Below are 21,553 nucleotides of genomic sequence, written 5' to 3'. Positions count from 1 at the left end.
CAAGGAGTCTTAGCTTAGGAATGATTTAGGAAAGATTTCACAGCAACTCTGAGCAAGGAAGGGACAGAAACTTTTATCTTAGTGAGCACGTGTGGTTAAACCCTTGCTAAGTATGACAAATTCTTTAACAGATGTGATTGGTTGTCAGAAACACACCCTTTTGTGAGGCTGCAAGGTGTGGACACCCAGTGAAAATAAAATGAACTGATGACTGTAAAAGTGTTGTCATTTTTAGCGTGATCACTCTGGTGATGGAGGGTTTAGACAGACTCAAGTCATCACTTCTGCACTGTTGTAATTTTTCCAGTTTTTCAAATTTCTTAGGGTTGTGATAAGTTTATTTCTGGAACTGTAGCGTTATTGCGTTGGGTGGGAAATGTGTGCATACCCCTAATGAGATTGACCACAAATATTATCCCTACACGATCTAATATGTAGCATTTAATTTAGTCACCGACATCCAGTGTTTGGGGAAAATTTCTCCAATCTTTTTGTCTTTCCACCATTTTCTCCTCTTCTAAAGAAACTCTTAAGCCTCTTAAAAGTCCAGTTTTCACCTTGGGACTTCTCTTAAGGCCTTTACAAGGACCTAGTATTAACTTTAAGGGGAAATTCTTAGACGATTTCTTAGAATTTCGTCACTAGGAGCAACTCTTAGCATTAGGAAGCTTTGTGAATACGGCCCCTGAGCTTAAGTCAGTCACAGATACACTTGGCCACCTAGAGAGATGATGACTCTCCTGTACTGGCCTCTCTTCCCTGGTTACCAGTGAAATACAGAATTGATTTTAAGATTCTTTCATTTGTTTTTAAAGCACTGCATGGACTGGCACCAGGTTACATCTCTGAACTGCTCGTCCCCTATCCCACCTCCTGACCCCTCAGATCTGGTGACCAACCACTGCTCTCCAACCCATGCACCCGGTTAAAAAACAAAAGTGAACAAGCATTTTGAGTGGCTGGCCTTAACTTGTGGAATAGTTCGCCACTAACAATTAGATCTTCCCCCTCCATTCATATTTCCAAAGTAATATTATGCAAGATTGTCAGTTACTGTTTGTAAACTTGCTGGCCAGCCAAAATGAAAGTAAACGCCAACCCCAGATTCACTTTTGCTTGGCGTCTTGCCACACTATATTTGCGCTTTTTCTGCATTATGTCTTTTGGATGTCTGCTGCTTATGGTCTGGCACACGGTCGCTACCTTTATATAAAGCCTCTGCCTCACCTGAGCGCTGTAGGAGAACACGCCCTAAAACGTGCTTTAATGTCCTGAACACAGAAAATAAGAAAAAAATACAGACAGAGGGAAGAGTCTCCACAGAAAAATGCACCACCACACAGTGAGTCTACAAATAGTCTTTTGGGAAAACCTTGCATAACTTTGCATCAACATGATGACATGCCCGACCATGACGACACACTAGTTTTATTCGCTTGCATTTTATTTTGTTGTTTGTCCAACGCTATCTTGTGTTAGAATTTTATCAAGATATTATATACTTTAATTAGTTTACTTATATTCTCTAATTTATGACTGTTTTCATTGGATCATTCCGGTTCCTTTTTATTCAGTCTCTTTGAAAACCACTTTAGTCAAAGCTTGTTTTTGCTCCATCAATAAACTTGACTTAAACAATGAATCCAGTTAACATAACTGCAGGCATGGAAATCGATTTTAACGTATGACCTCACTGGGTAAAGGCATCTGAATCTAAATCTATGGGCATTTCAATTTGACTCCAGTGCCCCCTTCCCACAGCAGACAAATCGATACTCTAAGAAAACACTTGGGAAGAGAACAGCTCATTATCCTGAGAAACAGAAATCCACTGTCACGGCCATCCACATGCACCATATTGACAAATAAGACAAGAGCAACCAAGACTGTGTCACTTTGTAGCGCACAAATAAAATCATAGCATGTCTCGTGAACTGTAAATGTACTGGATTTGTCTACTCAACATCTATTGTTATGCACTAATGTCTATTGTGTTGTTCATACACTTTTACCATTACAAACTACACTTCATTTGCTTTAGTAAAAGTTGAGACTATTTTATTACAAATAAACTTTCCTGTTGTTTCTAACTTGTCATGTTTTTTTCTGCTCTATAATTAAAGCCCTGTCACACTTATAGCCTTTTATCACTCCAAATGAAGCAGTGCATAGTTCTCTAGAGCAGTTTGGTTTCACACTCTCCATTTTTGGACGGAGTTTTGGTAACTTGCCATTCAGTCAATATTTATGCATCAAACTACTTTGGCAATGACTGGGGAATGCTCAAACACGCCTTTTGTGTTTATGCCAAACACCCAAGTACTTGCACCCTTAGAAGTGCTTGAAAAACACCATTAGGAGCAGTCACTTCATTGTTATTGAGCACCGGCACCCAGGGAGGTAGAGAATTGCTTTTGACATTTTACTGATTTAAACAGCCTGCACCCTGCTGTTTATTTACCATCGACTAAATATAAGTTTTCACTGAATTAAAGGAACTTTTTTATCTCTTACTATTTATTTAATTCCCTTTTTGAAATGGCAATTAAAACAGATTCTTAATTTTCTGTAATTACCCTTGTGATTGCCTTAAAAGAATAATTAAATCTACATTATTATTATTTACTTTTATCGGTCTGACGCATGAGAGTGATCAGTTAAGCAAGACATTAAAAGTAACACCCTAATCTACTATAATTCATCAGGTCACACGCTCACAGACACCCAACCACACAGTTGCCGCTATTTTTAAGCTTTGGATCTGATGCAAATCCCTGCAAATCCCTCTGGCTCATGTTTATGTATGACACATAATGCCTGGCAGCAAACGTCCTCCATAAATCAGAAGCCACTCTGAGTATTCTCATGAATTTTACAGTGCAATCAATGTTGAATCTATCAACAGCAGCTTTCTTTCAAAGCAAGAGAGCCTAAGAAACTGGAACAACTAAGGACAGTTAAATCGGTTATGTCATGTGCCACTAGCATGAGTTAAGTAGGGCTGCACCCCAGTCGGAAATGTGTCCGCTGGATCAGATTTGGCTGTACAGTACAAACATTCTATTTGTTTCCCTTTTTATATGGTGTTTGAACAGAAATCAGCTAGATGTTAAAGGTGATGGTGATGTAGCAATGCGTAAACCACAGATTTCGAAATGTGCAACATTTTTTACCATCACCAGATATCAAACAAACGCCAGAGACGATATTATATTAAGTTACTGTGAGCTGCAAATTCATCACTTCTAAGCAGAAGGCAGATAATGTTATCTCAGAGCCTGACCAGACAAAGCCTCTCTTTCTCTGTGCCAGAAAGAAGCATGAAGGCAAGAACAAAAGTTCACTGCACACTGACTGACCCACACACACAAAAAAACATGGAGATTATCAGTCGACTGAGGGATCTCTGACTGATGATTCGACTCTTCGACTTTCAGGGGGCTGCTCTAGAGTAAAATCCCTGTGAGCATTGTTTCTCTATTAGCAGACAATGGGACAGCTTCAGGAGATCTTTTACTATATCTGGTTTCTGCTTGATTTAACAACTCAATCAGATGAATATAAATAAGACTCCTCTATCTTCCAAGGCACAGCTAATTCTTATATTTAACATATTACAAAGAAAGCTACCCAAACTCTAACCTCTATCTTGAGTCAAATATACTCAAGCTTTTTATATTTTATCCCTTGTTACTTGGAGATGGTGTTCTCACTCTTAATCAACAGCTTTTTATTACAAGCAGGCACTCTTCCCCTCAAATCCAATTTCTTACATGTGTGTAAAGCCTTATTTTGCTGAACTGTTTAACACCACTCTGCAAGTACCTGCGATAAGCCTCTTAGATCGTATCGTGTCTAGGATATTGACTTTTTGTTTAGCTCACAAACCACACTGCCCTGTAGACCGCCAGAGGAATCACATACACCGTTAAATCTATTTCAGTTTGAACCCTCAAGCCCCCTTCAAACACGTTTCAGATGACATTATCCAGCACAAAAGAAACACAGAGACGAGAGCCGGAACAGCCGAGTTGGAGACTGACCTGCATCGCTCTGGCTGAAGACAGCCATGGTCTGTCCACCCACTGTGTGCATAGTGAAGGGGTGATCCTTTGGGACCTGCAGTGATGCATCCTTCTCCCCCACAGTGCCCAGGGCCGTCAGCTCCTCGTTCAGGCTGAAACGTACCTGAGAATACACGGCTGAGTCAAGGCCCTGCTGACGAGTCGTATTAGCAACTCTTTGATTCATCAGATAAGGTCAAATATGATATATGAAACTGTATTGATCGACATGAAGAAGGTGGGTCAATGCAGCAGCAAATGGGAATGATATACAAGAAGGAAAAGGGAAACAATGTCACATAAGCTGTGAATCACTCAGCTGCCTGTACAGCAGGAATGTCAAACTCGTTTTGATTCATGGGCTACACACAGCCCAGTTTAATCTCAGATGGGCCAGACCAATAATACCATCGCACAATAACCTATAAGTACCACCCGCTCCAATATTTTCCCTTTGTTGTGTAAAGAAGTGCAAGTACATTCTGTAGACGTTCATCCTTTTACAAAACGGACGAACAGTCTGAGGTGTCTTAAGAAAAATAAGTGCAATTTCAACAGTCAGTCTACTTCTCACTGTCATTACCTGTGCATTTATCCATACTACATAACCATATTTCCTGATACAGATACTCTTGAACTGAAGCTGCTGATTGACAACATTTTGCTCAATGTTCAGTATCTTTAAACATGGTCACAGTAAGTATTCATTGTTATATCAAAGAACTGTATTCTGGTCAGGATGGAAAAGCCTCTGACACAGAATTTTAGTAGGTAGTAGGTAATGCTTTGTCTAACTTGCTCCTGAAACCTGGCACCTTTAGGGTGCCTTCAGACCTAGAGCTGCCTTGCTTTGGTCTGAAACAGGGACTAATTTTGTTACAAAGTTGCATAATTGCCTAGAGTTGGTTCATGTTCTCACGGCAGCATTTAGAGGCAGTCTTGCAGAAGAAAGCTGCTCTTGATTGGTCAGAATTTCCATGTGGGAAAAATCCAGGAAGTGCACAAAACGTTGAAGAGTAGACCTGCAAGATAAATGCAAACCTTTCTAATGTCACAATGTGGACAACTACGCAAGAAGATTTTAGCAGGTTGGACTAGAAAACAATGTTTTGATGCATTGGATGTGCATATTGAAAGGGAAATTTCAATTTATTTCAACCTGTCTCCTATCGTCCTAAATTTATTTCAAGTGACTAGTGACATAAAAATAATAGTTAGCATGTTAGCCATTAGCCTAGATACAGCCGGGGCGCATAGTAGTGTCAGATCTGTTAAAACGTATGAGAACGGGCAATCTTCAAGTGCAAAGTTAGTCCACTAAACAAGCTTTTTATCCACAAAGACCTCCTCATATCGTTAGGATAAATGTCAGAGAACATATAGAAAATGACATGTAAACGTGTTGTCTTACCTTACCAGTGTGCTGCCATGTTTGTTTACATTTAGCTCTGCTTTCCAAAGCTCGGCCGAAATATGGCAAGCTCTAGATAAAGCCCAGCTGGATACTACTCCAGGTGGCGGTGTCTCGTCCTCAGTCACATCCAGACCTTGAAAATAAGGCTGCAACCGGTCCCATTCCTTGCAACAGAGGCATTCCTCTTCTGTGGGCACTGGGGCGCAGCATTCACAGGTACACCACCAATCTCCAGAGCTACGCAGCCTTGCAGCAGCCATTCCTCTCTCTCTCTCTCTCTCTCTCTCTCTCTCTCTCTCTCTCTCTCTCTCTCTCTCTCTCTCCTCCGTTCTTCAATTTCACGGGGCTCGTCGTCAGTGTATTCTGGCTCAAATAAACTGTTAACCATTTAGCTCTGCTTTCCAAAGCGCAGCCGAAATATCGCGAGAACAAGCAGCGATCTCATACCGTGCCTGAAATCTCGCGAGGACAAGCAGCAACAGCTGGAAGGCAGAACCGGACAGTAGCCTGAAAAGTTCATTCATTCATTTATTTATTTTTTTTTTAAGATATCTTTTTTGGGCATTTTGCCTTTAATGGACAGGACAGGTAAGCGTGAAGGGGGGAGAGAGAGAAGGGGGGATGACATGCAGCAAAGGGCCACAGGCTGGATTCAAACCTGGGCCGCTGCGGCAACAGCCTTGTATATGGGGCGCCTGCTCTACCACTAAGCCACCGACGCCCCATATTCATTTATTTTATGAAAGATTTATAGAATAATGGCTGACTTTTTGCCAGACTTCGACTTTGTGGAGGAGGAATTTGATTTTGCAGAGTTTGATGGCCACCCTTATTTATTTGAGCCAGAATACACTGACGAAGAGCTTAGTGAAACTAAAGAACGGAGGAGGAGAGAGAGAGGCGTAACAGGTAGAGGATGAGAGAGGAGGAATGGCTGCTGCAAGGCTGCGTAACTCTGGAGATTGGTGGTGTACCTGTGAATGCTGTGCCCCAGTGCCCACAGAAGAGGAATGCCTCTGTTGCAAGGAATGGGACCGGTTGCAGCCTTATTTTCAAGGTCTGGATGTGACCGAGGACCAGACGCCTCCACCTGGAGTAGTATCCAGCTGGGCTTTATCTAGAGCTCGCCATATTTCGGCCGAGCTTTGGAAAGCAGAGCTAAATGTAAACAAACATGGCAGCACACCGGTAAGGTAAGACAACACGTTTACATGTTGTTTTCTATATGTTCTCTAACATTTATCCTAACGATATGAGGCGGTCTTTGTGGATAAAAAGCTTGTTTAGTGGACTAACTTTGCACTTGAAGTATGCCCGTTCACTTATGTTTTAACAGATCTGACACTACTATGTGCCCCGGCTGTATCTAGGCTAACAGCTAACATGCTATTATTTTTATGTCACTGGTCACTTGAAATAAATTTAGGACGATAGGAGACAGGTTGAAATAAACCGAAATTTCCCTGGCAGTACAGGAGAGGTGCACATTAATAATCCCCTGGGACTGTAACATGCTCATGTTTAACCCAAACAACGTGTTATACGACTGCAGTAGGTTCTGATTGCACCTGCACCAGAGTTCATTTGTAACCGGACCGAGACCACCTCTTCAAGAAGGTCTCTGTCCAGTTGTGTATGTGTTCACACTTGCCCAAACAAACTGCACTTAGGGGGCAAACGAATTTGAGTTTGACTGAACCAAACCAAACAGGGCAGGTGTGAAAGCACCCTTTGTCTAATGATCTAGTGGGCTGAATTGGACCCTATTGCAGCCAGTTCTTGTCCACGGGCCTAATGCTTGACACCCCTGCTGTGCTGTATCATATGATGCTGTCTCACCTCTGTTTTGCCTTGCTTCCTGTCAGGTGGATGACAAGACAGAAAAAAGTGTGCATCACTGATACTAATAATAACAACAACAATAATAACAATAATAATAATAATAATAATAATAATAATGATGATGATGATGATGAGAACAGGATTTTAGCATTACAAAATACATGTATGTAACAAATAATCATTTCCACAACATACTTTCCAATGGTAATCCTTCCAACTTCTCCTTTTTCTTGGGCCTTCTCCCACTGCTGAGACAAATACTTGGGAACCTGATGAGAAAATTTAAGAGGTCACATTAAAATGGCTGATAGAGATTTACACCCACAACACTCTCACATAAAGTATATTGTTCAGCGGCGGCCATTTAATTAATCAAACTGACGTTAGCAAAATGAGCTAACAACCGTTAACGTTACTGACCGTTGGTTATTGGGCGGATGAGAAGGTGCACGTGAACAAACCTTTACCAGCCACACGCCTTTACTTTGTTGGACTCCGGTCAGATTCACCTCCGTCTTGTCCGACATACTTAAGTTTTGTCAGGGTTTCAAAACACTGTAAAAATAAGGTGGACAAGAACTAGTAAGTTACGCGTAAACGCCTCAATATAGCCAGGTGTGCCCAATTAAGTGGAATTACTACAAAATAAAACTTCCTGTTAGGCGACATCTTTCACAATAAAAGTCCGAACCACAACGACACTGATAAAGATACCAATCTAATAGCAGCGACCTTTTATAATGTGAAATGGTCAGAATTTGATTTATACCTTATGTTATCCCTCTCTTCATTTCCTTTTTCCTCTGGTTGAGTATTGTTAAAATGGGATACTTTCTGAAAATCTGCATTCTGAAACAATTTCCTGAATAATTTCAATGCTTTAGCTGTCAGTTATACAAATACAGTTATACAAACATTAACCCCCTGATTATGATATACAGAAGAAAAAATAAAGAATAATCAAATAGGGAATCGATGACTCCATCCATAATTCCAGTGTCACATTTTGACAATAACAGGGCATCCATTTTTAACACTAGGCTATTGGCAAAATTGGACACCAATAAAATTGCTATTTTTTTTTAAAATAAAGTAGTATAGAATATTCATGATATTCATAATCATTCATAGTGATTTGCCTTTTTTTTTAACTTGTTCACTTGATACGTTTTTTTCACCTTTAAAATGTATGTCTGTGCATTTGTAATAATACACTGTTGTTATTATTTTGGAATTTTCACTGTCTTAAATTGCAATTGTGCTTTAGCCACACACAAGAAATGTCATGCCAATAAAGCTTATTGAATTGAAATTGAATTGATGGAAGTGACATTGCACATAATGCCACGCCCACCTATTTAACATCATATCCATATGAGCTGTTTTAGTTTTCTTTAGGTGCCTTTTCAGCAATACATAAGCATTGGTTTGGGGTTATTTTGTGTATTTCTTGTAAAGTTATTCAGTGCTAAGTTTAACTACCGCAATTTGCCAGGTGTCCCAATTCAAAAATACTCACCCACTCACCATACTTCAAACATTCTTCTTCCTCCACACTATTAGCTTCAGCAAAATGATGTAGGTCTACATGTTTTGCTTTGGTTTGTTTTATTTCATGTATATGGATGGAAATTTACCCAGACTCTTTTATGTAGCTTGTATATGCTTTCCCAGTGTTTATATAAATCATGAAATTACAAATGCTCAAGGACCACCAAGATATGGTGAATTCTTGCAACATCTGATCTTGCTCACGTGGAATAATTTGCAACTCAGAAAAGCTTAATTAATTTACATGAAGTGATTGACCTGTAACTTCATTTATCATTTAACTGTAGGACGAAACGATCAGGGGGAAAAAGGTGCATAATGACAGGTCAAAGACAAATAGCTCAGGTGTGTGTGGTTTTAAGAGCTGCAGGCAATCTATCAAAATTACATGATATCCCACCAGTGAGACAATCACACATGTGTATGGAGATGTAATCAGCTGCATCAGTTGTGATGTAATGTAATCAGGTTGAACATTTTAAACAGGGACGCTCAAGTTGCTTTTCTTGAGGGGCCACTTTTGTAAGATGGCAGGAGGCAAACAAAACATTAATGGTATTGGTATATCAGTGTGTTCAGTAAATGAATTTCGTGTCCTCAACTTTTCAGCATGTGCTGTCCTCCGTCATCTTTGCCAAGAGGTGAATTCAGCCCTGCACAGGTCAGGTACACACAGGGGTGTTTCTAAAGTGGCACTTGTTTTTGGATAAACAAGCTCTATTTTGAGCTTGAGTTTTTAATGCACTCTGGCACCTTATTTCATTTGAAGTACAAAAAAAAATCACAGTATGAGTTAATTTATTTCACTGTGAAATAGTATGATGTCAGCAGGCAGCCCCGCACTGTACAGTGGGCCAGATTTGGCAGTGACTTTGAGAATATGCAGCACTAAGCACAATATCAACTGACATAATGGAAATAATAATACTACGGTGTTGTTGCTCCACCTGGAGCAGCTGCTGGCCTCTAACAAAACATCTTAATCATAATTAGGATTAAAAAGGGCTACGTACCGAGGTCATACTGCCACAGGAGCTCAACACAACTTCTCACCCCTGAGGTCCAGACCTCTGAATCACCACCCACATCTCAGAATTATTCAGCAAAGTCAAACTCAATTGTGATTCACTTTGATCATCGGGCCACTAAAGTCCAGGGTCAAGCACAGCGATGAATGCATAACAGGTCCATGCTGTAGGTGGCTCTCTAGATGGACTGTAGCCCACAAGTTCATTTAGTCATTGACATTTAACACACCAAACTAAGTGCTTAAAAGAGGAAACCAATCACATCTCTCTCTGTCAGGGCCTGCAAATAAATGACTTTTTCTGACTGTTGAGCTTTTATATTGAAATCCCCTGCATTTTTTTATATACTAATTAAAAGATAAAATACAATACTGGAATTACAGATAGAAATGTCTTTACGTCTTTAAAAAAATTAAATGACTAAGAGGGCAGAGCACATACAAAAGAGGATCTTTAAATAGGGTGCTTACACACTTGTCAAAATGATTTACCACACAATGGATCTGGACTGAGGAAACATACGACAATATCCAAATCATAAAGCATAAACAGTTACTGGCAATGATAAAATGTTGGTGAAAAAACATTTAATACTCTTTTTTTTGGTGCACAACAATACTAAAATGAAACGTTTAGATGTATTAGAATAGAATAGCCTTTATTGTCATTGTGTGTACAACAAAATTAAGGTGGCACTCCAGTCAGTGCAACAAGAAACAGCAATAGCAAAAACAAAAATAGCAATAAAATATATATCAATAAAAATATAATAGAAAAAATATGTACAAGAGAAAAATAACCTGTTTTCTCAAATTTGTTCTCTATAAAAAAATATATCAGTCTATTTGCATCTATACACCACTGCCCATTGTCATTTATCATTATCTAAAAAGTATATTTGAATGCATATGTATGTTAATGAAAAGCCTTTAAACCATTGTCTCCTGGTGTGGTTTATTACGGAGAATGGTAGCATCACCATGTGGATCAACAGACAACTTGCAATCTTTTACAGTGATACTGTCCAGGTGGTCCTGCAGTCTCCCCACCAATATGATAAAGATTATCTTTCTGATACTATGATGTGTGAATCTCATTTTGAGTAATACATTTTTCCTCTTTTATTTCAAATAAACATGTCTCATAACCTCTATCTCCATTTCTGCTACTTCATTGTTTGCTCCATTATGGTGTAAAACAGCAGGAGTTACAGAGCAGGAGAGTTTTTGCACACTTGCCCTTATTTTGTTGTATAATTTTTAATATGTGATACTTCTTGTTAATAGACTAGGTTTCCCAAATACTATTTGAAAAGCCCTGCTGTTGTGGATCATATGAAGAGGTGAGTCAGCTCAGCACTAATTACGCTGCTTAATAAATTATGCATTAGGACCAGAGTGAATCAAGATTAGCTTTCAAGGTCATTAACATGAATCACTGCAGAGTGACTTGTGTGTAATTAGTATACTTGAAAATGGCAGCATAAATTACAAAGAAGGAAAATTAATATTATGTCTAATATACAAAGACAACACAATTCTGTGCGTTTTACCCAGTATTAAATTACAGTTTATATGTTTTTTGTAAAATGGAGCACTAGAGATTAATTGAATCAAAGTGGGGACTGTTTTTCTTCATTACTGCAATCTTACTAAAACATGACATTTATTTTAAAGTGGTGAAATTTAATATTGCTGGCTGGTTTTTAAGAAAAAGTGAACAATAGAGTGTCCCTGTATGCTGTGGTTTTGTCTAAATCAAGATAAACTCTGGAGAGATGTCGAACATTTTCTCTTTTCTGAAGTTCGTGTCAGAGTGAAGAGTTAGACAGAAGTTAGACAGGGAGGGAGAAACACAGATGATCTTAAACACAGCATCTTCATTTAGAGGTGGACAGCATCTGAACTAACTACATACCTCAGCATCTCTCTATACCACTGCAGCTGATTTGTGTATACTGCCACCTTGTGGACAAAGACTAGAACTGGACATTGTTCCCTGTTTGAATGAATGAATGAATGAATGAATAAATGAATGAATCAGTAAAGGAATGAAAGAATGAAATAGCAGCAAGAAGAATTCTGTATACTCCATAGCTTCAACAGTTTTTCTCATTGATATAATATGCTTCTTATATTGGGTTAAATATATGAAAAAGTATAGGTGAGCTGCAGTCTTCACACAGACACCATGCCATCTCTAGCATGGGTGGATAACGAGACAGTGGGCCCCTGGGCACAGATATGCAAAGTGCCCCACCACGTCTCCTGCGTAGGCGCAAGTCATTTAGACTTTGTGGTGGTTTTGCATCTCTTTGTAGTCATTATGGAGGTCTTTTTGGTGTTGTTTTCTGTCTCTTTGTGGTCATTTTGTGTCTCCTTGTGAAAGGTTTGTATGTCTTCTGGTTTATTTTTGTGTCTGTTTTGGTCATTCTGTGTCTCTATGGACTCGTTTGTGTCTTATTGAGGTAATATTGAATCTTTCTGTGGTTGTTTTATGCCTGTATGTGAATGTTTTTCCCATTTTGTAGTTATTTTGTGTCTCATTGCAGTTTCTTTGCATTTCTTTGAGGTCATTTTGGGGCACCAGCGTCGAAGAGGGCACTAAAACAGCCCAATGTGATCATCATTAATCATAATCATACATTTTCACAGGCCCTTTCACACACAACACTGTTTGAACTGTGCTGTTGCTGGTCCAGTGAACACAGCGCAGTGGCAGTGCAAGCTCACTTTTCTATTATAGTTATTAATACTGTGAGTTGCCTCTGCTGAGAGAAGTTTTTCAAAACTTAACCTCATTAATGCCTACATTCAGCAATCGGGCAGGAACATTTAAAATGGTCCTGCTGTCATCAGTATCAATGCAGAACTCATATAATGCAGCCTTACAGCCAGGAAATGCAGACGTGTGCGTCTCTGTAGACCCTCCAGCAACTGCTGTTCAATAATTCCTCTGTATTAAAACATATATGCAGAGTTTATAAAGTTTTTTAAAGATTATTTTGATTTTTTTGCCCTTAAATGATAGTGTGAAAAGGAGAGACAGAGGGGACAACACACAGCAAAGGGCCACAGGTTGGAATCACACCCATGGCCGCTGCACCAAGGACACCGACCCTGTACATGGGGCACCTGCGCCACCCACTGTGCCACTGGGCGCCCAAGAGCTTGTTAAGTTTTGTGACTTTTTCTCAGTTATGTGTCAGTTATGTCTGTTTGCCAGTGTAGGTCGGGGGGGGGCAGTGACACTTTGGGCCCCTGGTCCTGTGCCCAGTGGGCCAGTTTAGTACTTTATGATTTCAAGTGCTAGGGTTGTTTCAAAGATGCGTAAAGCAGAGGATTCCGATAGGATGGATGCACTTTTTGTCATTTCAAATCCGTCTGCCAATGATGTCGCCAAGTTTTTTCTGTCCTCCTCGGCCTTCTTTTTTAAAGTCATGGTGATAAACACTGTATAGCTAAATATTTGTGACACACTGGTGTTAAGGATGGCAGTGTCAACTTTTCAATTATTGACAGGAAAGCTGTAGATTGACAGGAAAGGTGGGGGGTGACATGTAGCAAAGGGCCGCGGATCTGAATCACACCCAGGTCGCTGCAAAGGACTCAGGCTTTATGGGGTGCACACTCTACCAGGTGGGCTAGGGGTCACTCCTCAGCTGTTTTCTGAATTGGTGTATTTTATCCCGCTCTTCGGTCCACAGCAACATGACTAAGCCTGACTGGACTGCTACTGTGCATTCATGGTCTCCTGAAGATGAATCCTAGTTCTGTTTGGGACATAATGACCTTTGCTCTATAGGCCTGCCATCAGGGTAAAATTGTTCATTTGTACATAAGAGATGGACGACTTGCTGTTCAGTTTACTGTGCATGCTTCTAAGAATTGATCTTGGTGCATTTAAATCAGTCAGGCGCTGACACTGACCACTCCTCTGGCACCACTCCTTGGCCAAAGTGTCAGTGTAACACACAGTATATCTCAGGGGTTGATAAGAAGGTTGCCCTAAAACACATTCATGCTCCCAAGGGGGTAAACCCTTTTCATTTTTTACCCCACATGTAATTTTCTCTGCAGAATCAGTGCTCAGCTGGTTTAGTTTTTAATTGGTATGAAGCCTGCACTCTCAGCAGAGCACACAATTAGTTGAAAGAAGACCCTTACCCAGACTTCCATGTGACAATGCTTTGTCTGTAATGTTCTCAGTGGATATGGTAATTGAGATGCATATTTTAATAACAATAGGCCGCAGGGAGTTGTAGCAGTATGGCACTGGTCTATTGATTTGGATCAATGTAACTTCCTCTGCCCCAAATGGATCTCTCAGCAGTGTGACCTATAACAAACCAGCCATATCTGTGCAACACAAAGATTTCACTCAGAGAAAACTCAGAGTCTCCTCTGTGAGCTGAGCAGCCGTCAGCACATTCACATAAAGCTTAAAACACAGAAAGCAAGACATCAAGACGCAGCCTCCAAAGTGTCCCAGCTGCTGGCCGCAGTTTATCTGAATCATTGGAACGTGTTGAAAGTGTGTGTGCTTTGGTAGGACAATGAGGCCTAACTTCCTCTTATTACCCAAGTCTGAAACTTCAGAAACCCTCAATCAGTCCTCTGCTGGTTGAAAGATTCAGAAACCTCTTTTCATCAGCGATAAAATGAGCTTGGCACCGACTGGCTGAGGGTTTTGGCTTTCCTCTCAAGGTCATCCTCGCTTTGAGGTAGGCATTTTTCTGCCCACAGTCTGGGTACATTTCAGGGGCCAGACTGGAGAGATCAATCAGCCACAAGATGAAATGCCAGCACGCTGATTTATCTTGAACTGTGTCCACTGACAAGCCCCAACTTTCAGACACTCAAAAACATTCTCACATTAATAGCATCATATTATTTTGATATCCTGATCAAGCACTTGTCTTACTGAAATGATAATTTCTCTAAAGCCTGACATGATTTGGCATTAATGTAATATAAACATGATTCCCATTGTTGTAATTTCTTCAGTAAGTGCTCACAGTGCACTGAGAGGCTGTTGCCATGGCAGCTCTTAGTTGGCAGTCTTTAAAATAGGACACCAAAAGAAAAGGACATTTTCCAGTAAACATAGAGGTACATTTTGTAAAAGGCTTCAAGAGCTGGTGTGTAAGGTTCACTGCTTGACTACACTTAGTTTTATGTACCAGGAGGAGATTTAAAACTCATTTGTTTTCCCAGCCTCTTCCAGTATAGAGCGTATATAGAGAGTATATATTTCATGATTGTTATCACAATATCTCATTTCACATTCACAAATCTCTTCTTTTGTCCCAACACACAAATGTGACCCCTACTGAATATTTCATTTTACATATTTTGATTTTACCAGTGTTTGCAGTTGAATTCAGATCCTTTATTTTAGTAGGAGTACTAATGCCACACTGTTAGTCTGTTACAAGTGAAAATCCTGTGTTGAGAATATAACTTAAGTAAAAGTTAGAGCACTGGAAAACTGTATATAAAGAATTAAAAGTAAAAGTCCTCAATGCAGAAAATTCAAATCAATTGACTCACTCAGTATTATTAAAACTTTTTGCAGGGAACAGCAGCAAATCTTCACATTTGTGTGGAACCATAAGATGTTTTACATAAAAAATGACTGGTTGCCAATTCATTTTATGTCAGTTGATTATTAGACTAATTGTTTGTGCAAAATCTGAATTTGTAAATTAACTACCAACACAGTTATCAAGTAAATGTAATGTAGTAAAAAGTTCCATATTTCCCTCTGAGGTGTGGTAAAGAGGCAAGAGTAGAAAGAGGCACAAGAATACTCAAGTAAGGTACATGCACTTATTAAGTACGATACTTGAGTAAGTGTACTTACATGCTCTCCACACTTAATTCAAGAGTTGACCCTGGGCCCTCTGTACACATTGTTAACCTGGGGTTAATCTAAGACAAGGGTAATATGATTCACACTACCAGCTGCAAGTAAGACTGACACATCTTGATTAAACTTATGTGGTGTAAGAATGTAGGCATAACTTTTTTCCTCAATGTACATTGTATTTTATAGCCTCACACCTACATACAATTATTTTCCCTAAACTTAAGTCCACTCTCAGGGGATAACCCTGCACACTTGGGGCTAACCCTGCACCGGAGCAGGACCAGTGAGCCTTGGGCTAAAGCCCACTTGGAATGTGTCAGGAGTCAGGACTGTGCCAGTCTGAATGCTTTCTTAGCCCCAGGCTAACAGCCCCCTTAGCCTTGGGCTGTTAGTTACATTCCACTACTGGTTTCTACATTAGCTGTTGATTACACTGAGTATGTGACACTGTGTTTACTGAGCACTGTGAATTTAATCAGAAGAGCCTAAATTCTGAAACTTCATCCTTAAGATATTCTGGGCTGATGTGAGTAATGTTCCTGCAGCCATGCTGAGATGACGAGTGCTTTGTGATGTGATACATTATCCTGCAGGAAGTCTACATCAAAAAAAACAGTGTATATGCAGCAGTTCAGATATGAGTGGACATGCTGAGAACTCAGTGATTACTGTTTTAGTAAACACCTCTGCACTTAAGTGTCTTTGAAATAAATGTGAACAGTTTTTGTGAGGTAACCTGGCAGATTTCATGCCAAGCCATGCATTTCTACGACCTGCACGATGTACTCTATACTGTTATGTCCTACTGTGCATTTCTCATCTGTTATCAGTAGCATACACTGTATCTTTATATTTAGAGACAGCAGCAGCTGTCAACAAGTGTAGTTAACATTATGTTATATAATATCAGTTTGTACTGTTGATGAGATTGCATTCTTTAGCTGTGTATGAAACTCTGAGGGAGGATGCATCTTCCCACTCTTTCAGATTTAAGTACACAGATTGACCTGATGGGGGTGCTATAATTACAGGTTTTTTTTTTTTTCCTAACATGATTCATTTACTGCGGAGGATCTCCTCTTTTGGTGTTTCAAAACCTATTCTGTGTACTGTGTATCTGTCCTATATTGAGAGTCTCCTTACTTTTTCTTTCATTTGTTGGTTCAGCAGTCTGACAGTGAAAGACAGGAACAACCTAAACAACACTGTAAAAGTCTGCTCCAAAATTGTTGGCACAAAATTGTCAGACTTGAACTCTCTCTGGGAAGAACGTGTCCTCCAAAAGGCAAGAAACATAATAAATCAAGATCATGTCTTGGGTGTAGAATTCACCCTAATGCCATCAGGACGACGTTATCTGCAGCCTCCGAGGAAGACTAACATGTTCAAAATCTTTCATTCCTTCTGCTGTCAAGCTGCTGAATGCAGGGTCACTGTGATTGCAGTATCTGCTATGTACAATAGGCCTATTTGGCTCTATTTTTATTTATTTATTTATCTCTGATTCTTAGAACTCATTGATGAAATATATTGAGGCACTTCTTTTTAAGCAGTAGTTGTTAGGGTTCCTTCATGTCATGCTCCCTCTGACACCTACTCTAAATCATGTTGTGTGAATGTTTTATGTGTTGTCAGTGGACTGTAGGAACTGAATTGCCCTTCGGGGATAAATAAAGTTTTTCTGTATCTGTATCTGTCTGATTCGTAAAAGGAAATACAATAATTTATATTATTGGGGCATTTAGTACCAGAAACCTACCTGATTGCTGGTTTTATTGCATTTTTGAGACCTAAAAATGAGGTCACGCTGATTTTTAGGAAAAACCATAACATAATTTACACATGCTTCTGAACACTTATTACAGACATATCTCACAGTCTCCCGGTCTCCACTCTTTAAAGAAATTTCACCAAACATTGTTTCTGTGGTCTTCAGTGTGAGTCTGTGCCATCTTAGATTCTCTCCTTCATTATTAAATACAGTATTTCCACCAGCAGCTCTCAAGTTCCCCTTTCACTCATCAGACGGCCATGAAGATCTAAGGTTACTGCTTTGATTAATTCATTGTGCTGACTGTATGCTTGCCTGTCGCTGCAATAATGAATTAATAAGCAACCATTTTCATACTGACATGGCCTTTTAACTTTAAAGCCACAACACAAATTTCTGTCACACATAATAATCTTGAAGACAATCTATCTAACATTTATACTTACAATCACACCAGTGAAGCTGCCGAGTAAAGCCTCATCAATCCATATTAGCATATATGAGGGAAACACTAAGACAGTAAAAGGCACACCCTGTCAGTTTTCTGTTTGTAGACATGCTCCCCTCAGTATTTAGAGCATGTGAATTCATCATCTTGAGTAAAAACATGAAAGAAGCAGAAGATTTTACTTTAATAAAAGTATGCATTTACAACATAATTTGATTCATAAAATGCATAAACTTTTACCAGAAAGCAAGAAATTAAGTGTTTGATGCTCTGGATTTTCTGACGCCCTAACCCTCTGTTTCATATATGTCCCCACAAATGTTCAAATGAATTCTACGCCCTCAGTTTTACATAAGTAAAGAACATGTCTGCAGGCATTTACCCTCATTCAGCTACAAGAACAAAACAAACACTGAAAGGTTATGTGTAGATCTATACATATCTTACTGTGTGGGTGTCCATGTGACATTTACCTGGCTAAACAGTAAACAGATGGTCTGACTTTACTTGTGACAAAAATCCTCTGTCGTTTGATATTTCTTTTGCTTTTACAAAATGTGCGAGAAAAATAAAAAGCTTCAACTGCCTCAGTAAATCACAGCTGAAATAAGCCGTATGGTGTATGCAGGTGGCAGCAATACACAGAAATAGGCCTGTGACTGGGTGTTTGAATCATCAAGTATGAACTTGGGAAGTGGATGCATTATGCTTTTGTTCTGAGCAACCCACATGATTTAGGTATGACTGTGTGAAGCAAATGAAAGGCTGGGTTTTCTAACTGCAACGCCTATTTTGTTCAGTGCTGTTACATCTAATGGCTTTTATATTTCTCCATACTTCTTCTGTCTTTGTTAAGGTGACGTACAGCAGTGCCGATTGGGTTTAGACTACAGAATGTGTGGGAAGAAAAACTCATGAATGAATGCAGTGGGCCTGGGTATTTAGACATCTCGTAACACACACACACTGTGATTTTCTGCTGGGAGGGCTGTCCAATGAAAATAAAGCCAGCATCTATTCTGGCCTCCATTCAGAGCAGGGAGGCTGAGTGGACACAAGCCCCAGACAGAGACACAGACACCCTGCCCCGCATCACTGGGCATGGCCCTGTGCGCTCCACGGCCAAAGCCTCTGTTGTTTCAAGAATTTTAGGTTGGTTTCACCACCGTCATCATCACCCCTCTGCTCTGACAGACCTGTCTTTATATGCTCAAAACTTAACAACTACTTGTGCTTCAGAAGGCAGTGACTGACTATAAGCAATACACACAGCTAGCCTAAACAAGGCTACCCTCATAGACACATTCTGCCTAAACTCACCACATACAATAGCAACTTGCAGTAAAAGTGGCTTCACCATACTGTAAATGACAGCTGGCGTTATAGATATATGTATATCAGCATTTTTAATGGCGTTTGTCATTTTTTGTCATTTGACAATATTTTACAGCTGTCTTAAGTTTACACTGTTTCACATTTCACATTTCATTTCACATTAAAATGATACTTTTTTGACATTTAGCCTACTTTTTGCTACCTTTCAATAAATGTACTGTTCCACAAAGCTGTTGCTTGTCTCGTCCTCTTTAATGATAGATGTTTAATGGATTATACATTTTCAGAAATAAAACTGAGCTAGAAATTTTAGTACTAGACCACGAATAGAGAGACTTTGTCATTTACAGCATATGTCTGCACTTTACAGTAGTTTGTGTGAATATGAAGAAAACTTTTAAGTACAGTGTACTGTAACACACACAGTTAAAAAAACAGTAACTGTAAAAATACAGTATACTACTGGCAATTGGCTACAGTATTGCACTGTAAACCTCATGTTCCACAGTAGAATACTGTAATAAATGTAAAGGTAATATACCATTGAAATAAATTACAGTAGTGACACTGTTAAATAACGGTAGGATGCTGGCAACTACAGCTGTCAGTAGTTTACTATAATTAAGTAAAATAATAATTAATGAAAGTAATTAAGTAAAGTATAAGTACCTAAAAGTTTCAGTCCACAACTGCTTTGCACTGTATTTCCCAGATTTGAATTTAAATTTTGAATTTTAGCATCACACAAGGAGTGATTAAAAACAAGTATATGAAAATAAACATGGAAGTGATTGTGCAGAAGACTTAAGAAACCTGAAGGGGCTTATGGTGCAAACCTCCCCTCTAGAAATTCAGATCTATTCTATTACAAATAATATTTCTCTCCTGAACATGAGAATATAACAGACAAAACAAGAAAATATAATAATCATTCAATCAATTCATTTCATGTAAGATTCAAATGGGAGTAATGATGGACAGGTTTTAATAAAGTAAGGACTGTTGTTCCAGAGTAATGCTCTGTATTTCAAAGTATCTTGCTTGAGTGTTATGTGGTGATAGGGAAGATACATATCCTCTGCTTGTCTTGTTGGATATGAATGGACATCAGAGTTCATCAGGAGGAAGTTGTGAAATACATCTGGTAAGCTGTGTTTTTGAAACATACATTTATACATAAAATATTTGTTTGATAAATGTTAATATTAAAAAAGGACACCAATTTCAATAGAGGAACCCATGATTCCCAACGATTTGCTGCTGTTGCCAATTGGACAAATTGTTTTGGGCTGAAAGTATTTTTTTCAGTGAAGAAAGATATGCAAAGGCCCGAACAATGTGACAGTATGGTATGTATGGGTACATTAAACTATAGTAGAGTGTTAGTAGACAGAACTGATTTACTTAACTTCATGGTTTTTTCATTCAGTTCTCCATAGACACTAGTTATTAATCAAACAGTCCAACTGCAGAAGCATTCATTCAACAGATGTTTTCATCCAAAGCAACAATAATTTGATAATCAATCTGGGCACATTTTCTTGAATTAAATCACAAACACCCAATGTCAGGCACATCAAACAGCTTTATATGTTTCAATCAGCCAGATAGAGAGCATAAAAAAGTTTTTTTCTTTGTATGACTACAACATGGATCATTACTTTCACTCAGAACACAACAGAGTGTTTACAAAATGAAAGCAGAGTCCAGAGTATAAATTGTTCATTATTGTTGGGGCGGCGGCACAATGGTGCTGTGTGTTTTTTTGTTGTGGAGTGCCAGTGTGATTTAAAGCTGCTGACAGCACCAGACGCTTACACTGCACTAGGCTCCTGCTGTCTCTCGTCCTCTATCATTTGTATCGATGGATATAGCCTGTCTGCTTGCCTGACAGTCAATCTGTTTCTCTGCTCTCCCTTCTTGCTTCTCTGCCTCCCTCACAGGCCACTGCTCTGTCCTGCCTCTCTATTACTTAACCTCAATTTCTCCTCTCCTTTTTCTAGCATCCTCCTCTGCTTCTCTTCTGTTCAAGGCTTTTACAGACATTCAAAGGATTAAAAGAAGATTTTCCAAATGGCTAAATCTAGCAAACTGAAATAAACAGCAGAGGTGTGGACTGGAACCACATGACTTGGACTCAAGTCAGACTCAAGTGACAAATTTGATTGATCTAACTTTAGATTTGACTTGACAAAATCAAACAAAACCTTGCAACTCAACACCAGTGAC

The 21,553-nt window shown here is 39.3% G+C and overlaps 2 protein-coding genes across 4 annotated transcripts in view; one reads left to right on the top strand and one right to left on the bottom strand.

Moving 5' to 3' along the window:
- LOC125899661 (general transcription factor IIF subunit 2-like) overlaps positions 1-7,949 on the bottom strand; it is a 75,359-nt gene extending 67,410 nt beyond the window's left edge. The window contains exons 1-4 of the mRNA XM_049594115.1: positions 7,782-7,949; positions 7,516-7,589; positions 7,318-7,336; positions 4,044-4,188 (exon numbers count right to left, since the gene is read on the bottom strand). Coding sequence (XP_049450072.1) covers positions 4,044-4,188; positions 7,318-7,336; positions 7,516-7,589; positions 7,782-7,847 — 304 coding nt within the window. The 5' untranslated portion in view covers positions 7,848-7,949. The remainder of the gene's footprint in view (positions 1-4,043; positions 4,189-7,317; positions 7,337-7,515; positions 7,590-7,781) is intronic.
- The window catches only part of LOC125899663 (translationally-controlled tumor protein homolog), a 589,762-nt gene that overhangs the window by 76,263 nt on the left and 491,946 nt on the right, over positions 1-21,553 (top strand). The gene's annotated exons all lie outside the window — the stretch shown is intronic.

This window comes from Epinephelus fuscoguttatus, linkage group LG13, assembly GCF_011397635.1.
Source record: "Epinephelus fuscoguttatus linkage group LG13, E.fuscoguttatus.final_Chr_v1".
Lineage (NCBI taxonomy): Eukaryota > Metazoa > Chordata > Actinopteri > Perciformes > Serranidae > Epinephelus > Epinephelus fuscoguttatus.
Note: the sequence above shows the minus strand (reverse complement) of the source record. Positions and strands in the feature narration are given on the sequence as shown.